The sequence below is a fragment of the Salvelinus alpinus genome, chromosome 4 (genome assembly GCF_045679555.1).
Source record: "Salvelinus alpinus chromosome 4, SLU_Salpinus.1, whole genome shotgun sequence".
NCBI lineage: Eukaryota > Metazoa > Chordata > Actinopteri > Salmoniformes > Salmonidae > Salvelinus > Salvelinus alpinus.
This window is the reverse complement of record NC_092089.1, coordinates 77,292,401-77,318,434: the sequence shown is the minus strand read 5'-3', so window position 1 is coordinate 77,318,434 and position 26,034 is coordinate 77,292,401. Positions and strand designations below refer to the sequence as shown.

At 44.3% G+C, this 26,034-nt stretch overlaps 1 protein-coding gene across 4 annotated transcripts in view; it reads right to left on the bottom strand.

Moving 5' to 3' along the window:
- Positions 1-26,034, bottom strand: part of LOC139574468 (LIM domain-binding protein 2-like) — a 109,036-nt gene that overhangs the window by 32,826 nt on the left and 50,176 nt on the right. For all 4 annotated transcript variants that reach the window (XM_071399070.1, XM_071399071.1, XM_071399068.1 and 1 more), the window contains exons 3-4: positions 13,301-13,473; positions 1,107-1,229 (exon numbers count right to left, since the gene is read on the bottom strand). In XM_071399070.1, the coding sequence (XP_071255171.1) occupies positions 1,107-1,229; positions 13,301-13,473 (296 nt within the window). The remainder of the gene's footprint in view (positions 1-1,106; positions 1,230-13,300; positions 13,474-26,034) is intronic.

Below are 26,034 nucleotides of genomic sequence, written 5' to 3'. Positions count from 1 at the left end.
GTGTTTGTGTCTATGTCTGTGTGTGAATGTCTGGGGGCAATGTGCATGCACACACGAACTAGCACAATTGTGTCTGTCTAAATTCAGTCTTCTCACTTCCAGTCCGGACTCTCTCTACACTTTTCATTAGTCGAGGCTATGATCAAAAGAGCTAACTCACTTTTACACATCACTCGTATGCCTGTGAAATATCCGTCCAAGGCCCACAATACCCTACTCTCCTGAAATTAGTGGGAATACCCACAGGGGCCAATTTAATCGTGTGTGAATTTCATATAAAGACTTGGCAAAAAGAAGGAGGCTGGCTATTCAGGGAAAAGTACTTAAATACACCTTTAGGCCCACAGGGCTGAAGTAAAAGTTGCAGTGTTGCACACTTTGAGGTAGGTGTGTTTAGGTTATGATAGGTGACATGCAGACAGGGAATGTATTTGATGCAAACATATTCATGATATTAGAGTATGACTAGAGTATGACTGTGCACTACTGAATATAATATACAATGTATAACGTATGGAACTATGACAACCTATAAGTTGCTCACTTCACTGCCATTCCCTCTGTGTGACTATTATGTTCATTACACTGGAATTAAACAGATTATTCATTTGACCTTGTTATTTTTTTTGCTCAGGCAAGGGCCCTCTTTCATCCAAGCCTTCCTTTGATGTCTGCAAATAAATTGGTTTTTAAAATCCCTCCAAATTGGGACACTTTCCAAACTGCTTTGTATAGCTTTTAAATTCATATGCTTATGAATAGCGTCTAAGTGTCTTGGTGGAGTTGGGCCACTTAAGAGCCTGAGGAAGAGGACTCTCATTAACAATCGAGAATAGGATACACCTGGATGGAAAATGGGTGGGTGGTGGTTGGCGCATGTTGATGATGTCAAACCATAGAGTTGGATAGAGGGTATATGTTTGCATCTTGCCATAATGGCTTCTGTGACAGCATGGGCATCACCCTCTATCCAGCATAGGCATCACCCTCTATCCAGCATAGGCATCACCCTCTATCCAGCATAGGCAGCACCACCTATCCAACCCTAAGTGGTAAATTTATGTCGCCGTGCAGTCAGCCCATGTTGATGATGTCACACCACTCACGTGCATGGCCAGGATGCTGCGGGGGATGAGTTCTCGGTATTGCCGGATGGTGAAGTGCCAGGTCTTGATCCTCATGAGGTCGTCAAAGGCAAATTCAAGAATCAGTCGGCCCTCTGTGCATACCTGTCCAACAACAAAGATGGGGAACACTTTATCTGAAGGGGGTACACATAAGGCATTCATAACATCTGCATGAGAACAGGCATGACACCTTTATGAGTCTTGTAGTATTATTCATAACAACCTTTGTAACAAATGTAGGCCTATAGTATTCAGCTTCATTCAAAAGCGCTTTTCAAAATAAAAGGCCCTTGGGATATAGTATACTACGGTTTACTTCACCTTCAAAATAATTCCCCATATTGATGTATTTCTTTTACGATCAGTCATTTTTAGCTAGCTGGCACGCGGCCGTCTGTTTATTTGGGTAATCATTACAGGGATCGATTCTTAATACTCAGCAGGATGTCATTCACTTTGGAATACATTGAAGTTGTTTGGAATTGGGCAGACTATTATTTACTCTGTCCTTATTCAGCTGGTCTGTCCTTGTTCCTCTCATTCCTCACACTCTCTTGAAGATGATGTTGAGAGTAGTGTGTTTACGGCAGAGACACAAGAACTTTGGGTCAGAGAGAGTTGCCAATTAAGAGAAAGAGAGAGAGAGAGAGAGAGAGAGAGGGAGAGTGTATGAGAGAGAGAGTGAGAGAGAGAGAAAAAGACAGAGGAGGAGTGTGCAAGAGAGCGAGAGAGAGAAAGAGAGAGAAATGGAGTGTGCAAGAGAGAGAGAGAGAGAGAGAGAGAGTATGTGTGTGGACGAGTATGAGAGAGCCAGAAAAAACACACACACATTCGCCCCTTTAGCCGAATTCAGTGTTGTCAGGGCTCTTGCAGTTCCCAATGTTTCGTTGCCGTGGCAACCGGAGGGAGGGATAGAGCGAGCAGCAAAAAAAAAATCAGCTGATTAGTTGGCATGGCAACAGAAAAGATGTAATCCCACCAGACACTCTAATCAATGCCCCCAGCACAGATGGTCTCCCGAGGATCAACAAGAAAGAGGCTGGCGGGCATACAGGCCTGGTCACGTGGTATCACTCCGCCACACTGGAAAAAAAGAAAAAGTAGAGAAAAGGGGAATATTTTTTCCTCTACTAGCTCCTACCATTGAATATATGATTTAGGGCGTTCTGGGGATGTAGTATAGTCTATGCTACATGGCTAAAATGTGACGATGTTTCTGTGTGCCTTGATAGTGTATTCATGAGTTATTCTTACTATTGGGATTAAGAGTCGGAACTACTTTTTGATAGTTATCGAGCTTAACGGTTAGTCGTTGGAGGGATGCTGTTCAGGCCGATAATGTGTATGTTTTTAGATAGATTAATGAGGATTAGACAGAAGCAATGTTTTTTTAAATTATCATAAGTGTTTAATGGACAATGGAAAGGGCTTTCATTCTAGTTTGAAAATGATTCCAGCTGCTTCTCATACTATTGAACTCCAGCCACAGTGCAAAAGTATGAGTTTAACAATACTGGCGACAGAGCTAAGTGAAATTCTGTATCGCTTCCATTGGTATTAACACAAAGACCTACACATGCTAAAATATTTTTTTAAACATCATGAAACCTTTTCACGGGAGTTAAACTATACGGATTGTTTGCCACTGGGGGTACCCTTGAGCCAAAAGGGGTCCCCTAAACGGACAGAAATATTGTCCAGAAGAAATGTATGAATATTATATCATATGTGTACATAAACTGTACAGCAAACATTCAAGCCAAAATGTGATGGAAACTATTAAAAACGACACCTCTATGATATCGGTTGGCTAAAGTGGCTTGTTAACAAAACCTTCAGTCTTACAACACGACACTTCACAGGACCGTACGAAAAGTATGGGCAACGGATGAAAATCCTGGTCAATAAAAACACTGTCCATAAAAAGGTAAGGCCCCTTGGAGGGTCCCCATTGATTTAAGATGCCTGTAATAAATCTTGTGCACATTCGCTTAGCTAAGGGATCTCAACCACATATTCTGAGAGTAACACAATATCCCATCATTCTCTACTGTATAGGGTGCAACTGTAGGCCTTATTCATAATGGATTAGGTTTATATATCAATATTACTGAAAGATTATTCATTATGAATAAGGGCATAACAGAGCATTAATAACACACCTGTTACATGTAGTTACAATATAAAACATCATACATTCATTGTGTATTAGGCTGTAATACAGTTAATAACAGGAAATACATTCTATAGTCAAGTGTTCATTGTATTAGGCTGTAATATACCGTTATTACACTGATATTATGTACCAATTCATCAACCATATCAATTCAATTCAATTTGCCTTTTGCTTAAACAGTTTACACAATTAACAAATGAAAATTAAACGGAGAGAGATTGAATCAGTGCCTGATAAACTAGGCTGGCTTTTTTTCTTCTGTCCCCACAGGTAGCGATGGTCCACTGGGCTACAGTAACATGGACCTTAGCCCAGATGCTACGATGCTACATCCACAGAGCCCCCACCTGGTTCTTCTGTCCCCACAGGTAGCGAGGGCCCACTGGGCTACAGTAACAAGGACCTTGGCCCCGATACTACGATGCTATATCCACAGAGCCCTGGTATAGTAGGACCTGCTGGGTGTTGAATGGAGGTACTGGGACACCATAGGGGTACAGCAGGGGGTACCATCATCCAAAAACCGGCACTCCCGCCTCACACGCACACACACACAAACATGCACACATACTTCGGGTTTACACATCCAGATTACTCCCAGTGGGATTGTGGGGGCTTTTCCCTCTGGGATAGGGAAGCAGACCGGGAATGATTTCTCCAGGGATGAGGAATCGGGGGATGGAGGGAGGGGGGTGGAGGAGAGGGAAGAGGGAGGAGGGAGGAGGGTGGAGGAGAGGGAAGAGGGAGCGAGGTAGAGAGCTCATTGAGATTCAGCGCTCCAGAGCCAGAAGCCTGGATGGAAGCTCCCGGAACGTGCTCTGTTAGTGGGATTTATTTTAATGAACAAAATTTCCCCTTCCTGATTTTGTTAAAGCTTGAATGGGGTGGTTGGCTGAGAAAATGTCACTGCAATGAAAAAAGGGTTCCAAAAGGGTTCTTCGGCTGTCCCCATAGGAGAAAGGGTTCTACCTGGAACCCAAAAGTTTTCTACCTGGAACCAAAAGGGTTCTACCTGGAACAAAATTGGTTCCCCTATGGGGACAGCCGAAGAACCCTTTTGGAACCCTTTTTTCTAAGAGTGTATGGTATACACCTAACATGGTGGCCAGGTTATATGATAACACTGTATTATGGGTAAAATTGGGCCAGCCTTAAAATCATGGTGTGTGCTTCAATGCAGTGTTTATTCAGGGCACAAGGAATTTCTGTAGCTATTCTCGCGAGCATGAGCCTCACTTTAAATTCAAAAGACAGTCTGCAGAACCAGATTCCAATGCAGTTTACCATCTGAATCAAGTAATGCTAGATACTCCTGTTAAGAGACACGCCCAACATGCACTATATTTCCTTCAGATTTGTGAAAAATAATTTTATAAATGTTTAAAAAAATACTCGATGGCATAGATACGAACTTGAAATAAATATTTCAATTTGATAGTGAACTTCATAAAATCACATAAGATCTTGGTGTTTTGGTCACAATGACAGCCTTGCATTGTATACAGCCTTGCATTGTATACAGCCTTGCATAAGTCACAATGACAGCCATACAGATACAGGAAAAAGTAGTCATGGCAGGGGCTGAACAGGGTATAACATTACGTTTGCCAACTTGGTCTCATAGACTAGATGTAACATAGTAAACGAAAATCCGGGACGCTGAAATTAGTATGATATGTTACGTTTGGTATGGTACCATAAGACAGAAGGTTACTTAAAGGAGAATTTCCATATTTGTGAAATAATCTAAATGTTTTATGTAAATGGTTTGTTATAGAAGGGTCCAGACACTTTTGGCTTGTTTTTGAGAAACTTATCCCAGCTGCGATTCACTTCCTCATTGCTCGTTGTGCAGTATCAGGGATCAACTTACATCCCTATACTGAGAGCGTGTCCATTTCTAAAAGGACATATTTAGATGTTTTTGGAGCTTGTCTTTGGCGTGCCCTGATACTGTACAACGTGCAATGAGGCTGGGGAAAGGTTCTCAAAAACAAGCCAAATCACAAAAAAGGATGTGCGTATAATGCGAATGTCTAGCAACCCAAAAGTTGAGAGTTCAAATCTAATCAACTTTAGCATTTTAGCTAATTACCAACTTCACAACTACTTACTACTTTTTAGCTACTTTGCAAATACATAGCATGCTAGCTAACTCTTCCCCTAACCTTAATCCTTTAACCTCACTCCTAAACTTAACCCTAAACCCTAGCCTAGCTAACATTAGCCACCTAGCTAACATTAACATTACACCATGCCCAAACCGGACGTGCGCGTACGCCATCGTGCGCAAATTGATTTTGTCCCCCCACCACAAAGATGATCACGACACACCAGTTGAAATATCAAAACAAACTCTGAACCAATTATATTAATTTGGGGACAGGTAAAAAACATTAAACATTTATGTCAATTTAGCTAGCTAGCTTGCAGTTGCTAGCTAATTTGTCCTATTTAGCTAGCTTGCTGTTGCTAGCTAATTTGTCCTGGGATATAAATGTTGAGTTGTTATTTTACCTGAAATGCACAAGGTCCTCGACTCCGACAATTAATCCACACAGAAAACGGTCAACCGAATCGTTTATAGTCATCTCTCTTCCTTCCAGTCTTTTTCTTCTTTGGACTTTATATGGTGATTGGCATCTAATTTTCATAATAAAAGGTGTATTACCTCGACCTCAGTTAATCTTTCAATCACCCATGTGGGTATAACCAATGAGGAGATGGCAAGTGGGTATATGCTTCTATAAACCAATGAGGAGATGGTAGAGGCAGGACTTGCACCGCGTTCAGCGCCATGAATAGAACTGACTTCTATTTTAGCGCTTGGCAACGCAGACGCTCGTTGGCGCGCGCAAGCAGTGTGGGTGATTGAATAACATGTATGTGCAAATTTTATTTTGCAAAACTCCCGCACGCGACGCGAGCGGTGTGGTCAGCATGTTAGACACCTAGCTAACGTTAGTTACAACAAATTGGAATTTGTAACATACCATACGTATTGCAACGTGTTGCATAGTTACACATTGAAATTCGGAACATATCATACAAACTGCAATTCGTAACTTATCATATGAATAGTAATTCATAACCTATCATGCCAAATGGATGATGGACATCCACAAAAACATACCATTCTAAATGGAGTGTCCACGGATTTACATACAGAATAATTCAAAATGCTGCCTGCAGCAGCATGCGCTCAAAAGAAAAGGAAATGCTTTTTAACTATGTTATTAAATGAGTCTGTTTTCAACAAATTGACTGTTTTAGACTATTGTATTTTAATCAAGCAAGAGAAATAAATGTGAAATCACTACTGAGTGAATGAACAAAATCATTTTGGAACAAACGCTTTCAGACATTTAAATTCTCTGTCGAAATCAATGTGTTAAAAACACAAGTCATGACGTAATGGTTAAAGTTACCGCTTGTAAATCAGAATATTGGGTGTTCGCCTCCCGGAGATATTATGCCCTCATCCTATGGCAAAGTTTCCCAAACTCAGTCTTGGGCCCCCCCCCTGGGTGCACATTGTGGTTTTTGTCCTAACACTACACACCTGATTCAAATAACCTATTCATCATCAAGGTTTGATTATTTGAATCAGCTGTGTAGTGCTAGAGCAAAAACCAAAACGTCCACCCAGGGTGGACCCCAGGACCAAGTTTGGGAAACCTTGCCCTACAGTACTGCCCAGCGACACAGTGATTTATGGCAAAGTGGTGGATTGTGGGCATGCGCCTGTCATGGAGAAATGCAAACACCAGCTGGTTGACAGAGCGCTGGGCCATCTCTATGCACTTGTTGATGTCCTCCTCACACTAGAACATCCAACTCCTCCACTGTGTCATGTCAGAGTAGACCACCGTTGTCACAGGGAACATTCGGACTACCTCCAAATCAACTCTCATCTGACACGCCAGGGCTGTCCCCTCTGTGTGTCCCAAGTCGTTTCCACTGAGGTGGATGAATATGATATATTCACGATCACACCTCGCCTTGGCGAGAGAGAATATTTCAAAACCCTTTCACGGAGAACAGCTCATCCATATTTCACACTCCTGTAGTCATCTAGCCAGCTCCATTGTTTAATCGCATGGTAAATATTTGCTTCAGTCTTTGTTTCCTTGCTCTCACCAATTTGCTTTGAGCAATGATCAGTAGGATTATGAGCTGGGATCTTATCAATAAATAAAACCAATAAAACCCACAACATTGTGAGGGTTCACAAGGAGAGCACGTGTTAAACTGTATAATAATGTTACATAATCACCTTCCACGGAAATTAAAATAAATTGTAAAAAAATCACATTAAAAACTAAAAAAATATGTTATAGGTGAGAATAGGCATTGGTCCAAAGCTGAAAAAGTAAGGAAATTCACATGAGCACTACAATGCCTATTCCACCCATGCTCTACCAAGATTCTTCAGCACACAGCTTTGAGCTACTACAGTAGCTATGTTGGTATTATACTTCAAACTATGTGTAGGCAGGTTGTTTAGGATTCAAACCATCTCAAACAGCCTAATTCATACTCAGAGGGATAATGAACTTTACAGTGTCCTGCTTTTATAATTATGTACACTGGTGTGTACACTGGTATATATATATATAATATATATATATTATGTACATGTAACCGATGTGAAATGGCTAGCTAGTTAGCGGTGGTGCGTGCTAATAGCGTTTCAATCGGTGACGTCACTCGCTTTGAGACCTTGAAGTAGTGGTTTCCCTTGCTCTGCAAGGGCCGCGGCTTTTGTGGAGCGATGGGTAACGATGCTTCGTGGGTGACTGTTGTTGATGTGTGCAGAGGGTCCCTGGTTCGCGCCCGGGTCAGGGCGAGGGGACGGAATAAAGTTAAACTGTTACATACACTGGTGTATATATATAGTAGCAGGTTCAAGGGTGTGGGGTTTCCACATGACCAAGTTCAATAACCAAGGAGTACAACTAGAACGCAAATGGAGAGTTTATCAGGGAGTTTTGCACACTGGGGAAAGGAGGGGAATTCACCAACCATTTCACAGTCCACAATCCGTTCTCGTTGTCCGTTTCATTCTCCAGAGGTAATCCTAAAACTCGGGTCCTCAGCCAAACCGGTTCAGTACACAGTGGGGTAATCAGGCAGTCCAGGTCACAACGGGAAATCACACAGATATTTCTCTCTTCATAACACACGCTTCCCTCTCCGTTCTCTGCCCCTTTGTGCAGTCCGTTTCCTCCTTTATCCCCAAGTACTCCCTGACTTAATGATCCACAGGCTCACCTCGTTGGGGCAGGAAGTCCATATAAGGCTCGGGGGTGGAGCCAGCGAGCTGCAAGATATCTTCCTTCAATAACCACTCCCCTCTCCCTGCTGTCCACATCACCTGGGCGGGCAGACAGCTCCTGGTCAGATTGTCAGGGAGCTGGCTAGGGAGGCAAAGTGGGGAATAAATCTCCGGTAGTAACTAGTCAACCCCACAAACGTGCGTACCTGCTTCTTGGTGAGGGGGCGGGGTCAGTCCCGAATTGCCTCCACTTTCTTCACCTGGGTTTGACACATCCCCTCCCAATCGTGTACCCCAGGGACTCAGCCTCCTGCAGGCCGAGCCGACATTTCTTTGGGTTCGCTGTTAGCCCCGCCAACTGGTTTAGATGTGTCTCCCACTCGCTTTCATGGATAACAATATCATCGATGTAGGCTGCCACGTACTCACGATGGGGACGGAGAATCCGGTCCATCAACCTCTGGAAGGTGGCCGGGCCCCGTGCAGCTTCTTGTAATGGAACAGCCCGTCAGGGGTGGCGAAAGCAGTTTTCTCTCGTGCCTCAGGAGTTAAGAGCACCTGCCAATAACCCTTCGTCAGCTTGAGTGTGCTGATAAATCGGGCGGTCCATAGCCGTTCGATTAATTCATCAATTCGGGGCATGGGTTAGGATTCGAACTTTGAGATTTCATTTACCTTTCTAAAATCATTACAGAAGCGAATAGTGCCGTCTGGTTTCGGCACAAACACTATGGGGCTACCCCACTCACTATTCGACTCTTTGATTATATCAGCTTTTAACATCGTTTTTACCTCAGTCCTGATAGCCTCTTTGCTTCCGGTATGCGGTAGGGTCTCAACTTCACATTTATCCCGGGTTCGGTGATGATGCTGTGCTGTACCAGATTGGTGTGTCCTGATTCACTGGAGAACACATCCTGGTTCCGGCCGACCAACTCCCTCAGCTCCTGATTCTGTGCTTGGCTCAGCTGCTCCCCCAGTGGCACCTTCGCCGGCTTGGTCTCTGTGGTAGCCTTCTTTGGGGAAATAGAGTAGATCACGTGCATTCCCTTTCTTTAGCAAATTCACATGGTAAATCTGGGTCATATGCCTATGTCCCGGCTGTCTGACCCTATAGTTAACCTCCCCCACCTTCTCAAGGACTTTGCATGGCCCGTTCCATTGGGCCAAAAACATTCTGAGGTGGGGACTAACACCAACACTTTGTCTCCTGGCTAGAAGTCCCTTCGTTGTGCCCCTCTGTTGTACACCCACGCATGGGCCTCCAGCATATGTTCCCTTACCAGGGACCACAGAGTTGCCATCCGGTCTCTCATGTCTTCCACGTGCTCCACCATGGTCCGGTGGGGCGACGGTTGCTGCTCCCAGGCTTCTTTAGCCACATCCAGCAGTCCTCTGGGTCGTCTCCCGTACAGGAGTTCGAAGGGAGAGAATCCTGTTGACGCTTGGGGCACTTCTCGGATCAAAAACATCAGGTAGGGTAGCAGCTGATCCCAATTCTTTCCGTCCGTCTCATCACCTTCTTTAGCATCTGCTTCAGGGTTCATTTGAATCTTTCCACCAACCCATCGGTCTGCGGGTAATACACTGAGGTGCGCACCTGGGTTATTTTCATTAGTTTGCATAGATCCTTCATGATTCGCGACATGAAGGAGGTTCCCTGGTCGGTCAATATCGCATTGGGGATGCCTACTCGGGAGAACAGCATGACTAACTCACATGTGATTCCCTGGTGGCCATGGTGCGCAGGGGAATGGCTTCCGGGTACCTGGTGGCATAATCCAGAATCACCTCAGTTGCCCTCGGTTGCTCTTGGGTAGAGGTCCTACCAGGTCCATTGGGATCCTGCTGAAAGTGACTGAAATAATGGGTAGGGAAATTAAGGGGCTGCGAAAGTGGTTTTGGCGCCACCAGCTGGCACTCCGGGCAACTGCGGCAGTAATCTTCCACTGCTCTCTTCACCACCGGCCAGTAAAATCGTGCCTTGATCCTGTCTGAGGTCTTCTCCACCCCTAGATGAGCCCCAAGAAGGTGGGAGTGCGCCAAAAGTTAAATAACCAAACACGCACAAGGAGCACAACTAGAATGCAAATGGGGAGTTTATTAGGGAGTTTTGCATACTGGGGAAAAGAGGGGAATTCACCAACCATTTCACAGTCCACAATCTGTTCTCGTTGTCCGTTCTGTTCTCCAGAGGTAATCCTAAAACTCGGGTCCTCAGCCAAATCGGTTCGGTACACAGTGGGGGTTATCAGATAGAAAACACGATCATATTTGAAACACAAGTGGTTCTGAGCTTAATTCAATATTACACAAGTAAACAAACAGTTACAGAAATCAGGAATGCAGACAGGCTCTACCTATCTGAGCAACTGTGTCCAACACACCACCACCTATTGTTATGTTGGGCACCAATTTACCAAAAAATGATGTTATTATGATAAAAAAATTTTTTTTTACATGTTTGCTAATATAGGCATGCACCACATTACTATAAGGCAAAACATCTAAATCAAGCCTGATGGTCTGGTAAGTATAAAAGCAAAGCATTTAAAAGCAAAGCACCTTTCATTTATAAAAAAAAGCATGAAATGTTAGCGTAATGGGATAATGTCTTACTGTGGTGTGTGAAGAATCCAATACATTACCTTGTATGCGGTACAAATCATATTATTGTGGAAGCACCTCATCTAAGAGTATGAATTAGGCTGTTTGAGAAGGTTTGAATGCTTAACAACCTGCCTACACATAGTTTGAAGTACAATACCAACATAGCTACTGTAGTAGCTCAAAGCTGTGTGCTGTAAAACCTTGGTAGAGCATGGGTGGAATAGGCATTGTGCCGCTAATGTGAATTTCCTTACTTTTTGGGCTTCAGACCAATGCCCATTCTCACTTAAAAAGTAGTTTTTTTGTTTTTAATTGTGTACAACATTGCATAGGTTACAATGACAGGTTTGCATATATTTTTTTAACTAGGCAAGTCAGTTAAGAACATACTCTTAATTACAATGACGGCCTAGGAACAGTGGGATAACTGGCTTGTTCATGGGCAGAACGACAGATTTTTACCTTGTCAGCTGGGGGATTCGATCTAGCAACCTTTCAGTTTCCGGACCAACACTCTAATCACTAGGCTACCTGCCACCCCAAATTACAGGGTTTAGGACCGCGGCGGACCGCCCATTAGGACGTTAGGGGCGGTGGCCCACTTGTGATTGGTAATTTATAATTTTTTTTACTGTATATTATATAATTCATGGATTATGTTTTAAATTCTCAGAAAATTGCGGTAAATGTGTACATTTTCCTGTTTCAAAAATATATTGTTCAAAACAGGCTGTGGTTACTTACTACTCTGCCCCTTAGTGACTGCCAGCAGCAGCAGCTCCACCTCCGTGGGTGCACATGCCATGCCAACATGGCTTGGACTTTCTTGCTATGAGGGGAGCTGCCCCAATGAAATTGCAGGATACCATAGCATAAATTACAACCGTACAAAGTAAATGGACCGTCCTTAGGCACTCAAATGTGCGTCTGCTCAGTCAGAACTTCTGGGTCTGCTCTAGTCTCCTCCCAGTGAGTCTCTCGTGCCGGACGGCTTTTTTCCGCACTTGAGACTAGATCTGCTCTATCAGGTACAGATGGTGCTAAAGCAAAAAGCTAATTATAATTAACTTGTGAATAAATAATCATAACAGCCATGGAAGCCTGGGACCTGATAAACCGGACAACTACATCCAACAAGAGTCGAAGGACAGAGGGATACACAAGCTAGAACCTTCTCATTGCGTATCTGGTAGGACAAAAAAGCATGGCCAATTTTGTTTCCCACCATGTTGTTCATCATGTTCAATTGTAGGTGACAAGGCAACGTGTTGTGTGGACTAAAACAGCATAACACCTTGTGTATCACAAAGCTTGATCAAATTAATTAGCCAGCTACAGTTATTTTGAGAAACATTGAGAAATAGTTTGAAATATTTTTTGGTCAAATTAACCAGTTATCTACCTTTGATATTTGGTAGCTTGCTAGCTAGTTAGCTCCCATGCCAATGTCAAGTCTTTCTAAACTAATATCTGACAAACTCGGAAATACGAAGTTATGAAAGTTAACTGGCTAGCACACCATGCTTTGTGATACTATCCTAGCTAGTTATCCCAAGTTAGATAATGTGTTTTCACTTATTGTATCTGAATGGTTATTGCGTTCTCCCTGGTTTCCACTAGTTACCACAGCCACAAAGTCAATATCTATATTGTAAAAGGTCATGAAAACATTTAAGGTGAGGGTTAGGCATAAGGTTAACAGTGTGGTTAATGTCATGGTTAAGGTTATGTTTAAAATCACATTTTAAGAAGAGAAATTGTAGAAATAGGTGGGCTTTATGACTTTGTAGCTATGGTAACAAGTGACGACCGTTCTCCCTGGTGAACTCGTTCGATCATGAGCTGGCTGCTTGTTCTAAATAGCGTAATCTGATCTGTTCAAAACACTGGCAGCATGTGCAGCAGTGGTAGCAAAAGTGAAATAGGTGCATTTATACTGTTGTTCAAATGCACAGATCGCTTTATATATCTTCTCAAAGAAACTACCGGTAGTTCAAAAACGTGGCATCATATTTCTGTCATGCTGCTTTGTTGACAACTCCAACCACCTCGCGTCCTGGGTATTCAGCCAATCAGAGGCAGCCCCTGGGTTAGGATTACAGACCTTACCTTTGTAAACATTGGCTTCCCATACTGGGTGACCATGGTGCACTGATCACAGTCCACAGTGATGCAGGAGTTGTGGAAAGACTCCTTGGAGTGTTTGAGGATGTAGTACAGGTCAGTGACTCCGCCCTCAAACACTGTGCTGAAGTAGCGCGGGATGAGCGTTCGTCCGATAGCTGAGAAAAAGAAAAAAAGAGAGGGGAAATTATTCATAGTTGAAATATGAGACTAAAGTAGTGAAGGGTGAGTGTTTGTCCAATTTAAAAAAGGGAAAAATAGGAAAAATACATAATTCCCTCATCAAGTAATTGATTCATTTGTAGACTTGAGTTTTTAACAAACTAGCTTTTGTAGGATAGCCATGATCTATTATAATGTGACCAAGACCAAATATACCTGACCAAGTTTTAGTCATTACTGATCTGCTTTCCTTCTCTTGTTGTGAAGTGTCCACACAGTAACAAAACATTTGTTTTGCAAAATACAGGTTCCTTTACTTGTTTGCCTGTTTAGTGAGGGATTGATTCCAAGCAATCAAAACCTGGACAGTCTGGTGAGAAAGCTACAGGAAAGCTGTAAGTGTTTACTAGAGAATGCTAAAAGAACTCAAAGCGCAGGAACGCCGTGGATTTAGAGTTTGACAAAAACAAGAGAAAGAGAGAGAGAGAGAGCACGGGAGGAAGAAGTATGTCAGTGTCTTTTGCCCTCAGGCTTCCTTTCTTCTCTCCCCTCTGTTCTCTGTCAACTACTTCTCTGTTTAAAGGAATATAATGGAGGATATGAAAGGACGATGCTGTAGGATACACTGTGACTATGCAAAACAGACAGGATATCTCTTCATCACGATATCACAAAACTATATCTCTTCATCACATTATCAGTTTGTCTGGGAAGTGAATGTGTAACAAGGAAAGGAGACAATGTATCTACAATAAAGTATACTGTATATACTTGTTTGTGTTTATGTTCGAAGCAGCCATATTGGAAGGGAGAATGGCTAAATATGAGTTCTTATTTGTGTTTGGGTTCCAAAGCAGCCATTTTGGAAAAGAGAAAAAAGACTAAGGAAGAGAAGAATCTGAATTTCCACTTTTGAATCAAAAAAAGCCCTGCATGTTGGAAATCCATCATCCTACTCTCTCTCCCTCTGTGAAACAAGCTTGTGATACTCTGGATTTTCTCTCTGTCAAATCTTCACTCTGTTGTGTGGAATTATGTTACTCTGTTCCCCAGAGGGAGCAAAGTTAGGGAAATAAAACTTCATTTAGAAATGTCCCCCAAAGACGGTAGTGGCTGAGGCTCCTGAGGTTATGACACTGCAGAGAGAGAGAGACAAAGAGAGAGAGACAAAGAGAGAGAGAGAGAGGGAGCGGGAGAGAGGGAAAGGAAGTACCCGTGACTGGCATGTTTTTTGAAATTCAATAATACCGGGCATGACTAAATAAAGATATAAAATGTTTGGCAGTGTGTGAGCAGTGGCTGGAGGATGGAGGGAGGAAGGGAGAGAGGGAAATGAGGGAGGAAGAAGGAGGGTGAGCAGTGGCTGGAAGAGGGAGGGAGGGAGGAGCTGCAGCCCCAAGTCGCTGTGTGTGTAAATGACGCTCTCCCCTCATAGTTGAAAAAGAAAGTGAGCACCAGAAGCGGAGCTGACTGCTAAGGAGATGGGAGAGAGACTTAGAGGGAGAGAGAGGCAATGGGAGAGAGGTACAGGTAGAGAGAGGAGATGGGAGAAAGAGGTAGAGGTAAAGAAAGGAGATGGGAGAGAGAGGTAAAGGGAGAGAGGAGATGGTAGAGAGAGGTAGAGGGAGAGAGAGGTACAGGTAGAGAGAGGAAATTGGAGAAAGAGGTACAGGTAGAGAGGAGATGGGAGAGAGAGGTAGAGGGAGAGAGGAGATGGTAGAGAGAGGTAGAGGGAGAGAGAGGTACAGGTAGAGAGAGGAAATGGGAGAAAGAGGTACAGGTAGATAGGAGATGGGAGGGAGAGGTAGAGAGAGAGAGAGGCAATGGGAGAGAGAGGTACAGGTGGAGAGAGGAGATGGGAGAGAGGTAGAGGGATAGAGAGGAGATAGGAGAGAGAGATGTTAGAGAGAGGTAAAGGGAGCTAGAAGAGATAGGATAGAGAGGAGAGAGAGGTAGAGGGCGAGAGAGAGGCGACGGGTGAGAGAGGTAAAGGGAGAGGAGATGGGAGAGAGGTAGAGGGAGAGAGGAGGTGGGAGAGAGATAGAGGGAGAGAGAGGAGGTGAGAGAGAGGAGATGGGAGAGAGAGGAGATGGGAGAGAGGTAGAGGGAGAGAGAGGAGATGGGAGAGAAAGGAGGCGGGAGAGAGAGGAGAAGGGAGAGAGAGGTAGACGGAGAGAGAGGAGAAGGGAGAGAGAGGGAGAGAGAGGAGATGAGAGGAGATGGGAGAGGTAGGAAAGAGAGATACCCAGATATGTTTCTAGCACACATGACCTACCCAGAGGCTTCAGTAGAAGCTTTGCATGAGGAGCCTCAACCAAAACATATCCCACAAAATAACACTGCACACCCCACCAAAGACACACTGATAGAGCGTGTAATGGCAGGCGTGTAATGGCAGGCGTGGTAAACAGTTTACCATTTCAAGCTCCATAGTCCAATGTTTCCCCTTCATATTTTAGGCGGAGTGCAAAGAGATCCAAAGCATCTGAAGCTATTATATTGGGGTATGGTGGGGTTGTGGGTGGTAACAGAGCTAGGCTGTGCGTGTGTGTGTGTGTGTGTGTGTGTGTGTGTGTGTGTGTGTGTGTGTGTGTGTGTGTGTGTGTGTGTGTGTGTGTGTGTGTGTGTGTGTGTGTGTGTGTGTGTGTGTGTGTGTGTGTGTGTGTGTGTGTGTGTGTGTGTGTGTGTGTGTGAGCGAGAGAGAGAGAGAGAGCAGGTATAGGTGTGTGCATATTTATTTTTTGGTACTATTCAAAATGAATGGGTCAGGGACATGGTGAGAGTCTTTACAAACCTCAAGGTTATTCAAATGATGACCTCTTACAATTAACACCACTACAGTGACGGAAACCTCAAGCTCACAATTGGTTTTGAAACAATTCCTTCCCCTTGTTTCTCTCTCTCTCTCTCTCTCTCTCTCTGTCTCTCTCTCTCTCTCTCTCTCTCTCTCTCTCTCTCTCTCTCTCCCTCCTCTCTCTTTCTCTCTCTCGCTCTCTCTCTCTCATCTCTCTATCTCATCTCTCGAGCTCTTTCACTCTATCACTCATCTCTCTATTCTCATCTCTCTCTCTCTCATCTCTCTCGATCTCTCATATTCCCATCTCTCTTTTTTATCACCAAGTTGATTGGCCCATCTTCAGAGGCGGGCACTCGAGAGATAGGATTAGCTGCCGCTTGTTTGGGTGAACATGACGAGCAACATATGTCTCTCAAGCAATGTGTACCCAAACACGCAATTTACAAATAATTAACGGCATGTTAATTAGCCACATTAATTCATGCCACTTTGTGGGATTGTTCCCCCCGTGAGTTAGTCCCCAGGACCGCTGCCAGGATCCTGAGCCAACAAGACGTGAGAGAAACAGTTTGGGCTCGGAGCAGAACGAGGGGTGTCTGGAAGGGGGCCACTGGCTGGCTTTCTACTAGAAAGGGGGGGTGTATGTGTGTGTCTCTGGGTGTATGTGTGTCTGTGGGTGTACTGTATGCTGGTGAGAGGGATGTGCTGAAAATGGTGAGAGGGATGTGTTGAAGGTGGTGAGAGGGATGTGTTGAAGGTGGTGAGAGGGATGTGCTGAAGTGGTGAGAGGGATGTGTTGAAGGTGGTGAGAGGGATGTGCTGAAGGTGGTGAGAGGGATGTGTTGAAGGTGGTGAGAGGGATGTGTTGAAGGTGGTGAGAGGGATGTGCTGAAGGTGGTGAGAGGGATGTGTTGAAGGTGGTGAGAGGGATGTGTTGAAGGTAGTGAGAGGGATGTGCTGAAGGTGGTGAGAGGGATGTGTTGAAGGTGGTGAGAGGGATGTGTTGAAGGTGGTGAGAGGGATGTGTTGAAGGTGGTGAGAGGGATGTGTTGAAGGTGGTGAGAGGGATGTGTTGAAGGTAGTGAGAGGGATGGGCTGAAGGTAGTGAGAGGGATGTGTTGAAGGTGGTGAGAGGGATGTGCTGAAGGTGGTGAGAGGGATGTGTTGAAGGTGGTGAGAGGGATGTGCTGAAGGTGGTGAGAGGGATGGTCTTAAGATGGTGAGAGGGATGGTCTTAAGGTGGTGAGAGGAATGGTTTTAAGGTGGTGAGAGGAATGGTCTTAAGGTGGTGAGAGGGATGGTCTTAAGGTGGTGAGAGGAATGGTCTTAAGGTGGTGAGAGGAATGGTCTTAAGGTGGTGAGAGGAATGGTCTTAAGGTGGTGAGAGGAATGGTCTTAAGGTGGTGAGAGGAATGATCTTAAGGTGGTGAGAGGGATGGTCTTTAGGTGGTGAGAGGGGTGGTTTTAAGGTGGTGAGAGGAATGGTCTTAAGGTGGTGAGAGGAATGGTCTTAAGGTGGTGAGAGGAATGGTCTTAAGGTGGTGAGAGGGATGGTCTTAAGGTGGTGAGAGGAATGGTCTTAAGGTGGTGAGAGGGATGGTCTTAAGGTGGTGAGAGGAATGGTCTTAAGGTGGTGAGAGGGATGGTCTTTAGGTGGTGAGAGGAATGGTTTTAAGGTGGTGAGAGGAATGGTCTTAAGGTGGTGAGAGGGATGGTCTTAAGGTGGTGAGAGGAATGGTCTTATGGTGGTGAGAGGAATGGTCTTAAGGTGGTGAGAGGAATGGTCTTAAGGTGGTGAGAGGAATGGTCTTAAGGTGGTGAGAGGAATGATCTTAAGGTGGTGAGAGGAATGGTCTTAAGGTGGTGAGAGGAATGGTCTTAAGGTGGTGAGAGGGATGATCTTAAGGTGGTGAGAGGAATGGTCTTAAGGTGGTGAGAGGAATGGTCTAAAGGTGGTGAGAGGAATGATCTTAAGGTGATGAGAGGGGTGGGAGTTGCTGGAAAGGAGAAAGGTGAAGTCCACTGTGCAACACATATAACCCTGCACAGAGGGACTGTAGTGGGAGCATGCTATATGCTAGATTTCAGTATCCCTTCTTTATATCATTGGGATCTCCTGGTTGAATAAAGGGCTAACAGAAAATGACCATGAACCATTAATCAACCACTAACCATAATACAATTGACTAACTGGTCATTGAGTCCATGTGATATGTAATACCTCCTATTTCCGAAAGGGTCAACCATTCAGTTGACTTGTGGAGGAGGCACAACAGCTCAATAGAGTCTGCCAATAACTATTATTAAAGATTCTAGTCCACTGCTTTGTTTTTTTTATTTTTTTTTATTTTATTTTTTAATTTTTATCCCCTTTTCTCCCCAATTTTTTTTTTTGTGGTATCCAATCGCTAGTAATTACTATCTTGTCTCATCGCTACAACTCCCGTACGGGCTCGGGAGAGACGAAGGTCGAAAGTCATGCGTCCTCCGAAGCACAACCCAACCTAGCCGCACTGCTTCTTAACACAGCGCGCCTCCAACCCGGAAGCCAGCCGCACCAATGTGTCGGAGGAAACACCGTGCACCCGCCCCCTCGGTTAGCGCGCACTGCGCCCGGCCCGCCACAGGAGTCGCTGGAGCGCGATGAGACAAGGATATCCCTACCGGCCAAACCCTCCCTAACCCGGACGACGCTAAGCCAATTGTGCGTCGCCCCACGGACCTCCCGGTCGCGGCCGGCTGCGACAGAGCCTGGGCGCGAACCCAGACTCTGGTGGCGCAGCATAGCACTGCGATGCAGTGCTCTAGACCACTGCGCCACCCGGGAGGTCTCACTGCTTTGTTTTACAGTTAACAGTATAGTAACTAAGCCAACATTTTGCCATTTCACCTAGTAAGCATTTACATAAAATACAACAAATTATCATAAACTTGACTGAACTTTAGTTTCAGTGTTGTCACCCGTGGTCGCCTCATTCCTACGAGCTGCCTCAGCACGGACAGTAAGGTGATGAGATAGAAGTCATAGGAGGAGTATCCCACAGACTCAGGGCAAATTAAAAAGGGAAAAAGGTGAGAAAGTGGAGAGATACTCAAAGGGTGATTATGCATAAAATGCAGCTTTCCTCACTGCAGACAAGAACACATTAGGGAGAAATGGTAGACACTTAACAAACTCTAGAATATATCATGTACAATTTCTATTAGAATTGTTGGAAGCATTGCTTGGGTAACTAAAATGACTTCAAGTTGAAGTGGATGTAAAGTATAAATATCCAAAGTGCTTGAAAGGTTATCCATTGATTCAATGGACCGCATGTTACATATATAGGATCTTTAAAATAATCCTGCAACAACAGGAAATGTGAATTATTATGTGAATTATAATTAATGGACATTTTTGTAGGGGTTGATAAATTCTTTGCAAGGGAAGATCAAGTCTGAAGCCTTTTGACACCTAATACACTACAAGTTTTAAATGACCTGCACTGCAGGAAAGTTCTCCTGTAACAGGGTGATCAAATGTAGATCCATCTGTATCTGTATAAAAGTTCAAAGTTATAGCATATCGACAAGGCCACCAAAACAACAAAAGGTATCAACACACACAAGAAAAAACATGTATTCATTAATGTATTCATATTTTCTGAGTTTGTAATCAATGATTGATGAGATCGGTGCTTGCCGACTTAACAAAACAAACAAACTGGTCTTGATATTGACCTTTGTCTTGTCTGACTGTATCTGGCTCCAGCAGCAATAATCCTTGAGATTATGCAACGGATGTCGGAGTGTACACGCCAATATAACCTGTCACTGCCGTCACTGCTGGGTCAAAGGTTAAGGTCCATGGAAGGAAAGGGAACGAACACCATGTGGCATAAAATAGACTTTGATCAATTAAATAAACATAATCAACATCAGTTCATCATTTGTATAAATTTATTATTTTTACAATACCATTTGTCACAAAGGGATTTAAAGTAACTAGACCCCTATAGAGCAAGCAGCAGCAGCACAGTAACAAGGACAAACTGTCTGGTAGAAGTTCAAAGGACAGGTTGAGATACTCAAAGGACAGAAGATATGATGTACTCTAAATGTGCCAATATTCACAATTCACAATTGTGATCTTACTGACAAAATACACTGACAAAAAAATAAACGCAACATGTAAAGTGTTGGTCCCATGTTTCATGAGCTGAAATAAAAGAACACAGAAATGTTCCATATGCAAAAAAGCTTATTTTTCTCACATTTTGCGTACACAAATTTGTTTACATCCCTGTTAGTGAGCATTTCTTCTTTACCTGCCAAGATAATCCTTTCACCTAATAGGTATGGCATATCAAGAAGCTGATTAAACAGCATGATCATTACACATGTGCACCTTGTGCTGGAGACAATAAAAGGCCATTCTAAAATGTGCAGTTTTGTCACACAACACAATGCCACAGATGTTTCCAGTTTTGAGGGAGCGTGCTATTGGCATGCTGACTGCAGGAATGTCCACCAGGGCTGTTGCCAGAGAATTGAATGTTAATTTCAACGTTGTGAACAGAGTGCCCCATGGTGGTGGTGGGGTTATGGTATGGGAAGGCATAAGCTACAGACAACGAACACAATTGCATTTTATCGATGGCAATTTGAATGCACAGAGATACCATGATGGGATCCTGAGACCATTGTCGTGCCATTCATCTGCTACCATCACCTCATGTTTCAGCATGATAATGCACGGCCCCATGTCTGTACACAATTCCTGGAAGCTGAAAATGTCCCAGTTCTTCCATGGCCTGCATACTCACCAGACATGTCACCCATTGTGCATGTTTGGGATGCTCTGGATCAACTTCTACGACAGTGTGTCCTAGTTCCCACCAATATCCAGCAACTTTGCACAGCCATTGAAGAGGAGTGGGACAACATTCCACAGGCCACAATCAACAGCCGCATCAACTCTATGCGAAGGAGATGTGTCACACTGTTGGTCACACCAGATACTGACTGGTTTTCTGATCTATGCCCTACTTTTTTTTTTAAAGGTATCTGTGACCAACAGATGCACATCTGTATTCCCAGTCATGTGAAATCCATAGATTAGGGCCTAATGCATTTATTTCAATTGACTGATTTCCTTATATGAGCTGTAACTCAGTAACATCTTTGAAATTGTTGCATGTTGCGTTTATATTTTTGTTCAACGTAATGGTATATACAGTATAATAATATAATAGTGTCTTGTTATTAGTTAAGCTCTTGTCAGTATAGATGGAGTTCAGAGAGGAATGGGTTAACGACACACATACTGTATGCGAGCATCCATGCGCACACATTAAAATGTGCACATGCACATACTGTATGCACCAACACACATGCACGCACGCACGCACGCACGCACGCACACACATACACACACAGACACACAGACACACACACACACACACACACACACACACACACACACACACACACACACACACACACACACACACACACACACACACACACACACACACACACACACACACACACACACACACACACACTGCTAGAATGTGGGAATCACTTCCCAGAACATTAAAGATTCACCAGTCATAAAACTTTAATTCAATCTCTCTCTGTGCTCTCTCTCTGTGCTCTCTCTCTTTCTCTCTGCTCTCTCTTTCTGCTCCCTCTCTCTGCTCTCTCTTTCTGCTCTCTCTCTTTCTGATCTCTCCGGTCCTCTCTCTCTCTCTTGCTCTCTCCCTCTCTATTGCTCTCTTTCTCCATACTCTCTCTGCTCTCTCTCTCTCTTTCTCTCTTTCTACTCCCTCTATCTCCATACTCTCTCTGCTCTCTCTCTCTTTCTCTCTTTCTACTCCCTCTATCTCCATACTCTCTCTGCTCTCTCTCTCTCTTTCTACTCTCTCTATCTCCATACTCACTCTATGCTCTCTCTCCTTTTTCATATCTCTGTATGTTTGGGGATTTGAATAGTACCACTCTAGGTCTGTTTCTTTGTGTGGCGAACACTTCTACTAAAGCCACTCAGATTATAATTAGTGAATTCATTAAGATCCTAACACAATTGTCAAAACACATTAGCGAAGGAGCATCATTAAAAAGTTTTGTACATTTTAAAGAGAGGTAACCGCAGAGCCATCTAACTGTATTCTTTAAACTTGAATATTCAGGACTGAGTTATAGTGGTTTTAAACAAATACTATTTACAGGGCGGAGTTATAGTGGTTTTAAACTTGAATACTATATTCAGGGCTGATTTATAGTGGGTTTAAACTTGAATACTATATTCAGGGATGAGTTATAGTGGTTTTAAACTTCCATACTATATTCAGGGCTGAGTTATAGTGGGTTTAAACTTGTATACTATATTCAGGGCTGAGTTATAGTGGTTTTAAACTTGCATACTATATTCAGGGCTGAGTTATAGTGGGTTTAAACTTGAATACTATATTCAGGGCTGAGTTATAGTGGTTTTAAACTTGAATACTATATTCAGGGCTGAGTTTATAGTGGTTTTAAACTTGAATACTATATTCAGGGCTGATTTATAGTGGGTTTAAACTTGAATACTATATTCAGGGCTGAGTTAGTGGTTTTAAACTTGCATACTGTAACGGCAGTCTATTTCGTCCTCCTCATCGGACGAGGAGAGGCGAGAAGGATCGGAGGACCAATGTACAGCGTGGTAAGTTTCCATGATTTAATAATATGAAAACAATATACAATTACAAAATAACAAAACAAACGAACCGTCACAGTCCCGTGTGGCACAAACACTGACACAGAAAACAACCACCCACAAATCCCCAACACAAAACAAGCCACCTATATATGATTCTCAATCAGGGACAACGATTGACAGCTGCCTCTGATTGAGAACCATATTAGGCTGAACACAGAAACAGACAAACTAGACACACAACATAGAATGCCCACCCAGCTCACGTCCTGACCAACACTAAAACAAGCAAAACACATAAGCACTATGGTCAGGACGTGACAGTTTCCCCCTCCTGAGGTACGGACTCTGAACGCACCCCTAAAACTCAAGGGGAGGGTCTGGGTGGGCATCTGTCCGCGGTGGCGGCTCCGGCGCAGGACGAGGACACCACTCCACCATTGTCTTTGTCCCCCTCCTTAGCGTCCTTTGAGTGGCGACCCTCGCCCCCGAGATTTAGGAGACAGCTCAGGACAGAGAGGTAGCTCAGGACAGAGAGGTAGCTCAGGACAGAGACGTAGCTCAGGACAGAGGGGCAACTCCGGACTGAAGGGCAGCTCCGGACAGAGAGGCAGCTCTGGACTGAAGGGCAGCTCCGGACTAATGGCAGCTCCGGACTGAGGGGCAGCTCCGGACTGAGGGGCAGCTCCGGACTGAGTGGCAGCTCCAGACTGACTGGCGGCTCTGGCAGCTCCTGACTGGCTGGTGGCTCTGGCAGCTCCTGACTGGCTGGCGGCTCTAGCGGCTCCTGACTGATGGGCGGCTCTAATGGCTCGTGACAGACAGCTCAGACTGCGCTGGGCAGACGACCGACTCTGACCTGCTGAGGCGCACAGTAGGCCTGGTGCGTGGTGCCGGAACTGGTGGTACCGGACTGGAGACACGCACCTCAAGGCTAGTGCGGGGAGCAGGAACAGTGCGTACAGGGCTCTGGAGACGCACAGGAGGCTTAGTGCGTGGTGCCGGAACTGGAGGTACTGGGCTGGAGACACGCACCACAGGGAGAGTGCGTGGAGGAGGAACAGGGCTCTGGAGACGCACTGGAAGCCTGGTGCGTGGTGTAGGCACTGACGGTACTGGGCTGGGGCGGGAAGGTGGCGCCGGATATACCGGACCGTGAAGGAGTACACGAGCTCGTGAGCACCGAGCCTGCCCAACCTTACCTGGTTTAATGCCAGGCCAGTGCGGCGAGGTGGAATAGCCCGCACTGGGCTGTGCTGGCGAACCGGGGACACCATACGTAAGGCTGGTGCTATGTATGCCGGCCCGAGGAGACGCACTGGAGACCAGACGCGTTGAGCCGGCTTCATGGCACCTGGCTCAATGCTCAATCTAGCCCGGCCAGTGCGGGGAGGTGGAATAACCCGCACCGGGCTAAGCACACGTACAGGAGACACCGTGCGCTTTACCGCACAACACGGTGTCTGCCCGTACTCTCGCTCTCCACGGTAAGCCCGGGAAGTTGGCACAGGTCTCCTACCTGACTTCGCCACACTTCCCTTTAGCCCCCCCCCCCCCCCCAATACATTTTTGGGTAAGCCTCTCGGGCTTCCAGCCGCTCTCCCTTGCTAGCGCCTCATAATGCCGCCTCTCCGCTTTTGCTGCCTCCAGCTCCGCTTTGGGGCAGCGACACTCCTCTGGCTCTGCCCAGGGTCCTTTACCGTCTAGAATCTCCTCCCATGTCCATTCCTCCTGGTACCGCTGCTGCTGTCGCTGCTGCCCGTTGCCACGCTGCTTGGTCCGGGTTTGGTGGTTGGTTCTGTAACGGCAGTCTATTTCGTCCTCCTCATCGGACGAGGAGAGGCGAGAAGGATCGGAGGACCAATGTACAGCGTGGTAAGTTTCCATGATTTAATGACATGAAAACAATATACAATTACAAAATAACAAAACAAACTAACCGTCACAGTCAGGGCTGAGTTATAGTGGTTTGCCCTTTTCCATCACTCAAATTGTGTATTTAGACATGGACAAAAAATAATAATAATTTGGGCAAACCTACCAAGGCCGAAGTATGAACGAGGATGAGATGTTGCTAAGAAATGTCTGCTATTTATTGGAGGTTAAAAAGCAAGTTACTTTTCCTATATAAAGTATTTGACAATACAACACAACTCTGTAAAACCCTTTTCCGTCAAGATGAAAAGTGGAGGATGAGTGCAACACATCTGACAAGGATCATGACAATTGCCCTTAATGCAACACAAACAGGTAAGTATGCCTTGTGTTTTGTGTCATTTTTCTACTTAAAACCCAAAGAGTACCAAAACACTTGAACTCATTATCAATTCTGAGAGGGCATCATGTTTTTACAATCTGCTTCACTGCAGCTTTAAAATGTTGCATCACCAAACAACACAGCCTTCAATAGTGGGCTGAAACCTTCAAATGCTTTGAATAATCTTTTCATTCCATCTGTGTGTTCATAATGTGTTTATTCAACCACGGCTGTTATATGTTTGTTTGCTGTTATGTGTGAGGTTTACTGTGGAGGCATGCCTCCTGTGCTGTGAGCCAAACTAATCATTTCATTATCTAAAACGTCATTTCTTGATGGATGCAAAAATAAACTCAACAATATATTGATGAAAGATGAATTCCCACAGTCATGGAAGACCTTTTGACTCTCTCCATAAGCATCTGGATTCTGCTTTTGATTGAATACAACCCTTAGTGTTGGAGAGAGCAATTATTTTACTTTCTCAGCTACAAACAGATAGTGGGAAGAGACAGATATATATATATAGAGAGAGAGATAAAGAGAGAGAGAAAACAAGTGTGTGCAAGAGAGAGAGAGAAAATACATTGTATTTTGTAAATACAACCCATATTTATGCTTATTTATCTTCTCTTTTGTACTTTAACCATTTGCACATTGTTACAACACTGTATATATACATAATATGACATTTGTAATGTCTTTATTATTTTGGAACTTCTGTGCGTGTAATGTTTACTGTTCATTTTTATTGTTTATTTCACTTTTGTATATTATCTACTTCACTTGCTTTTGCAATGTTAACATATGTTTCCCAT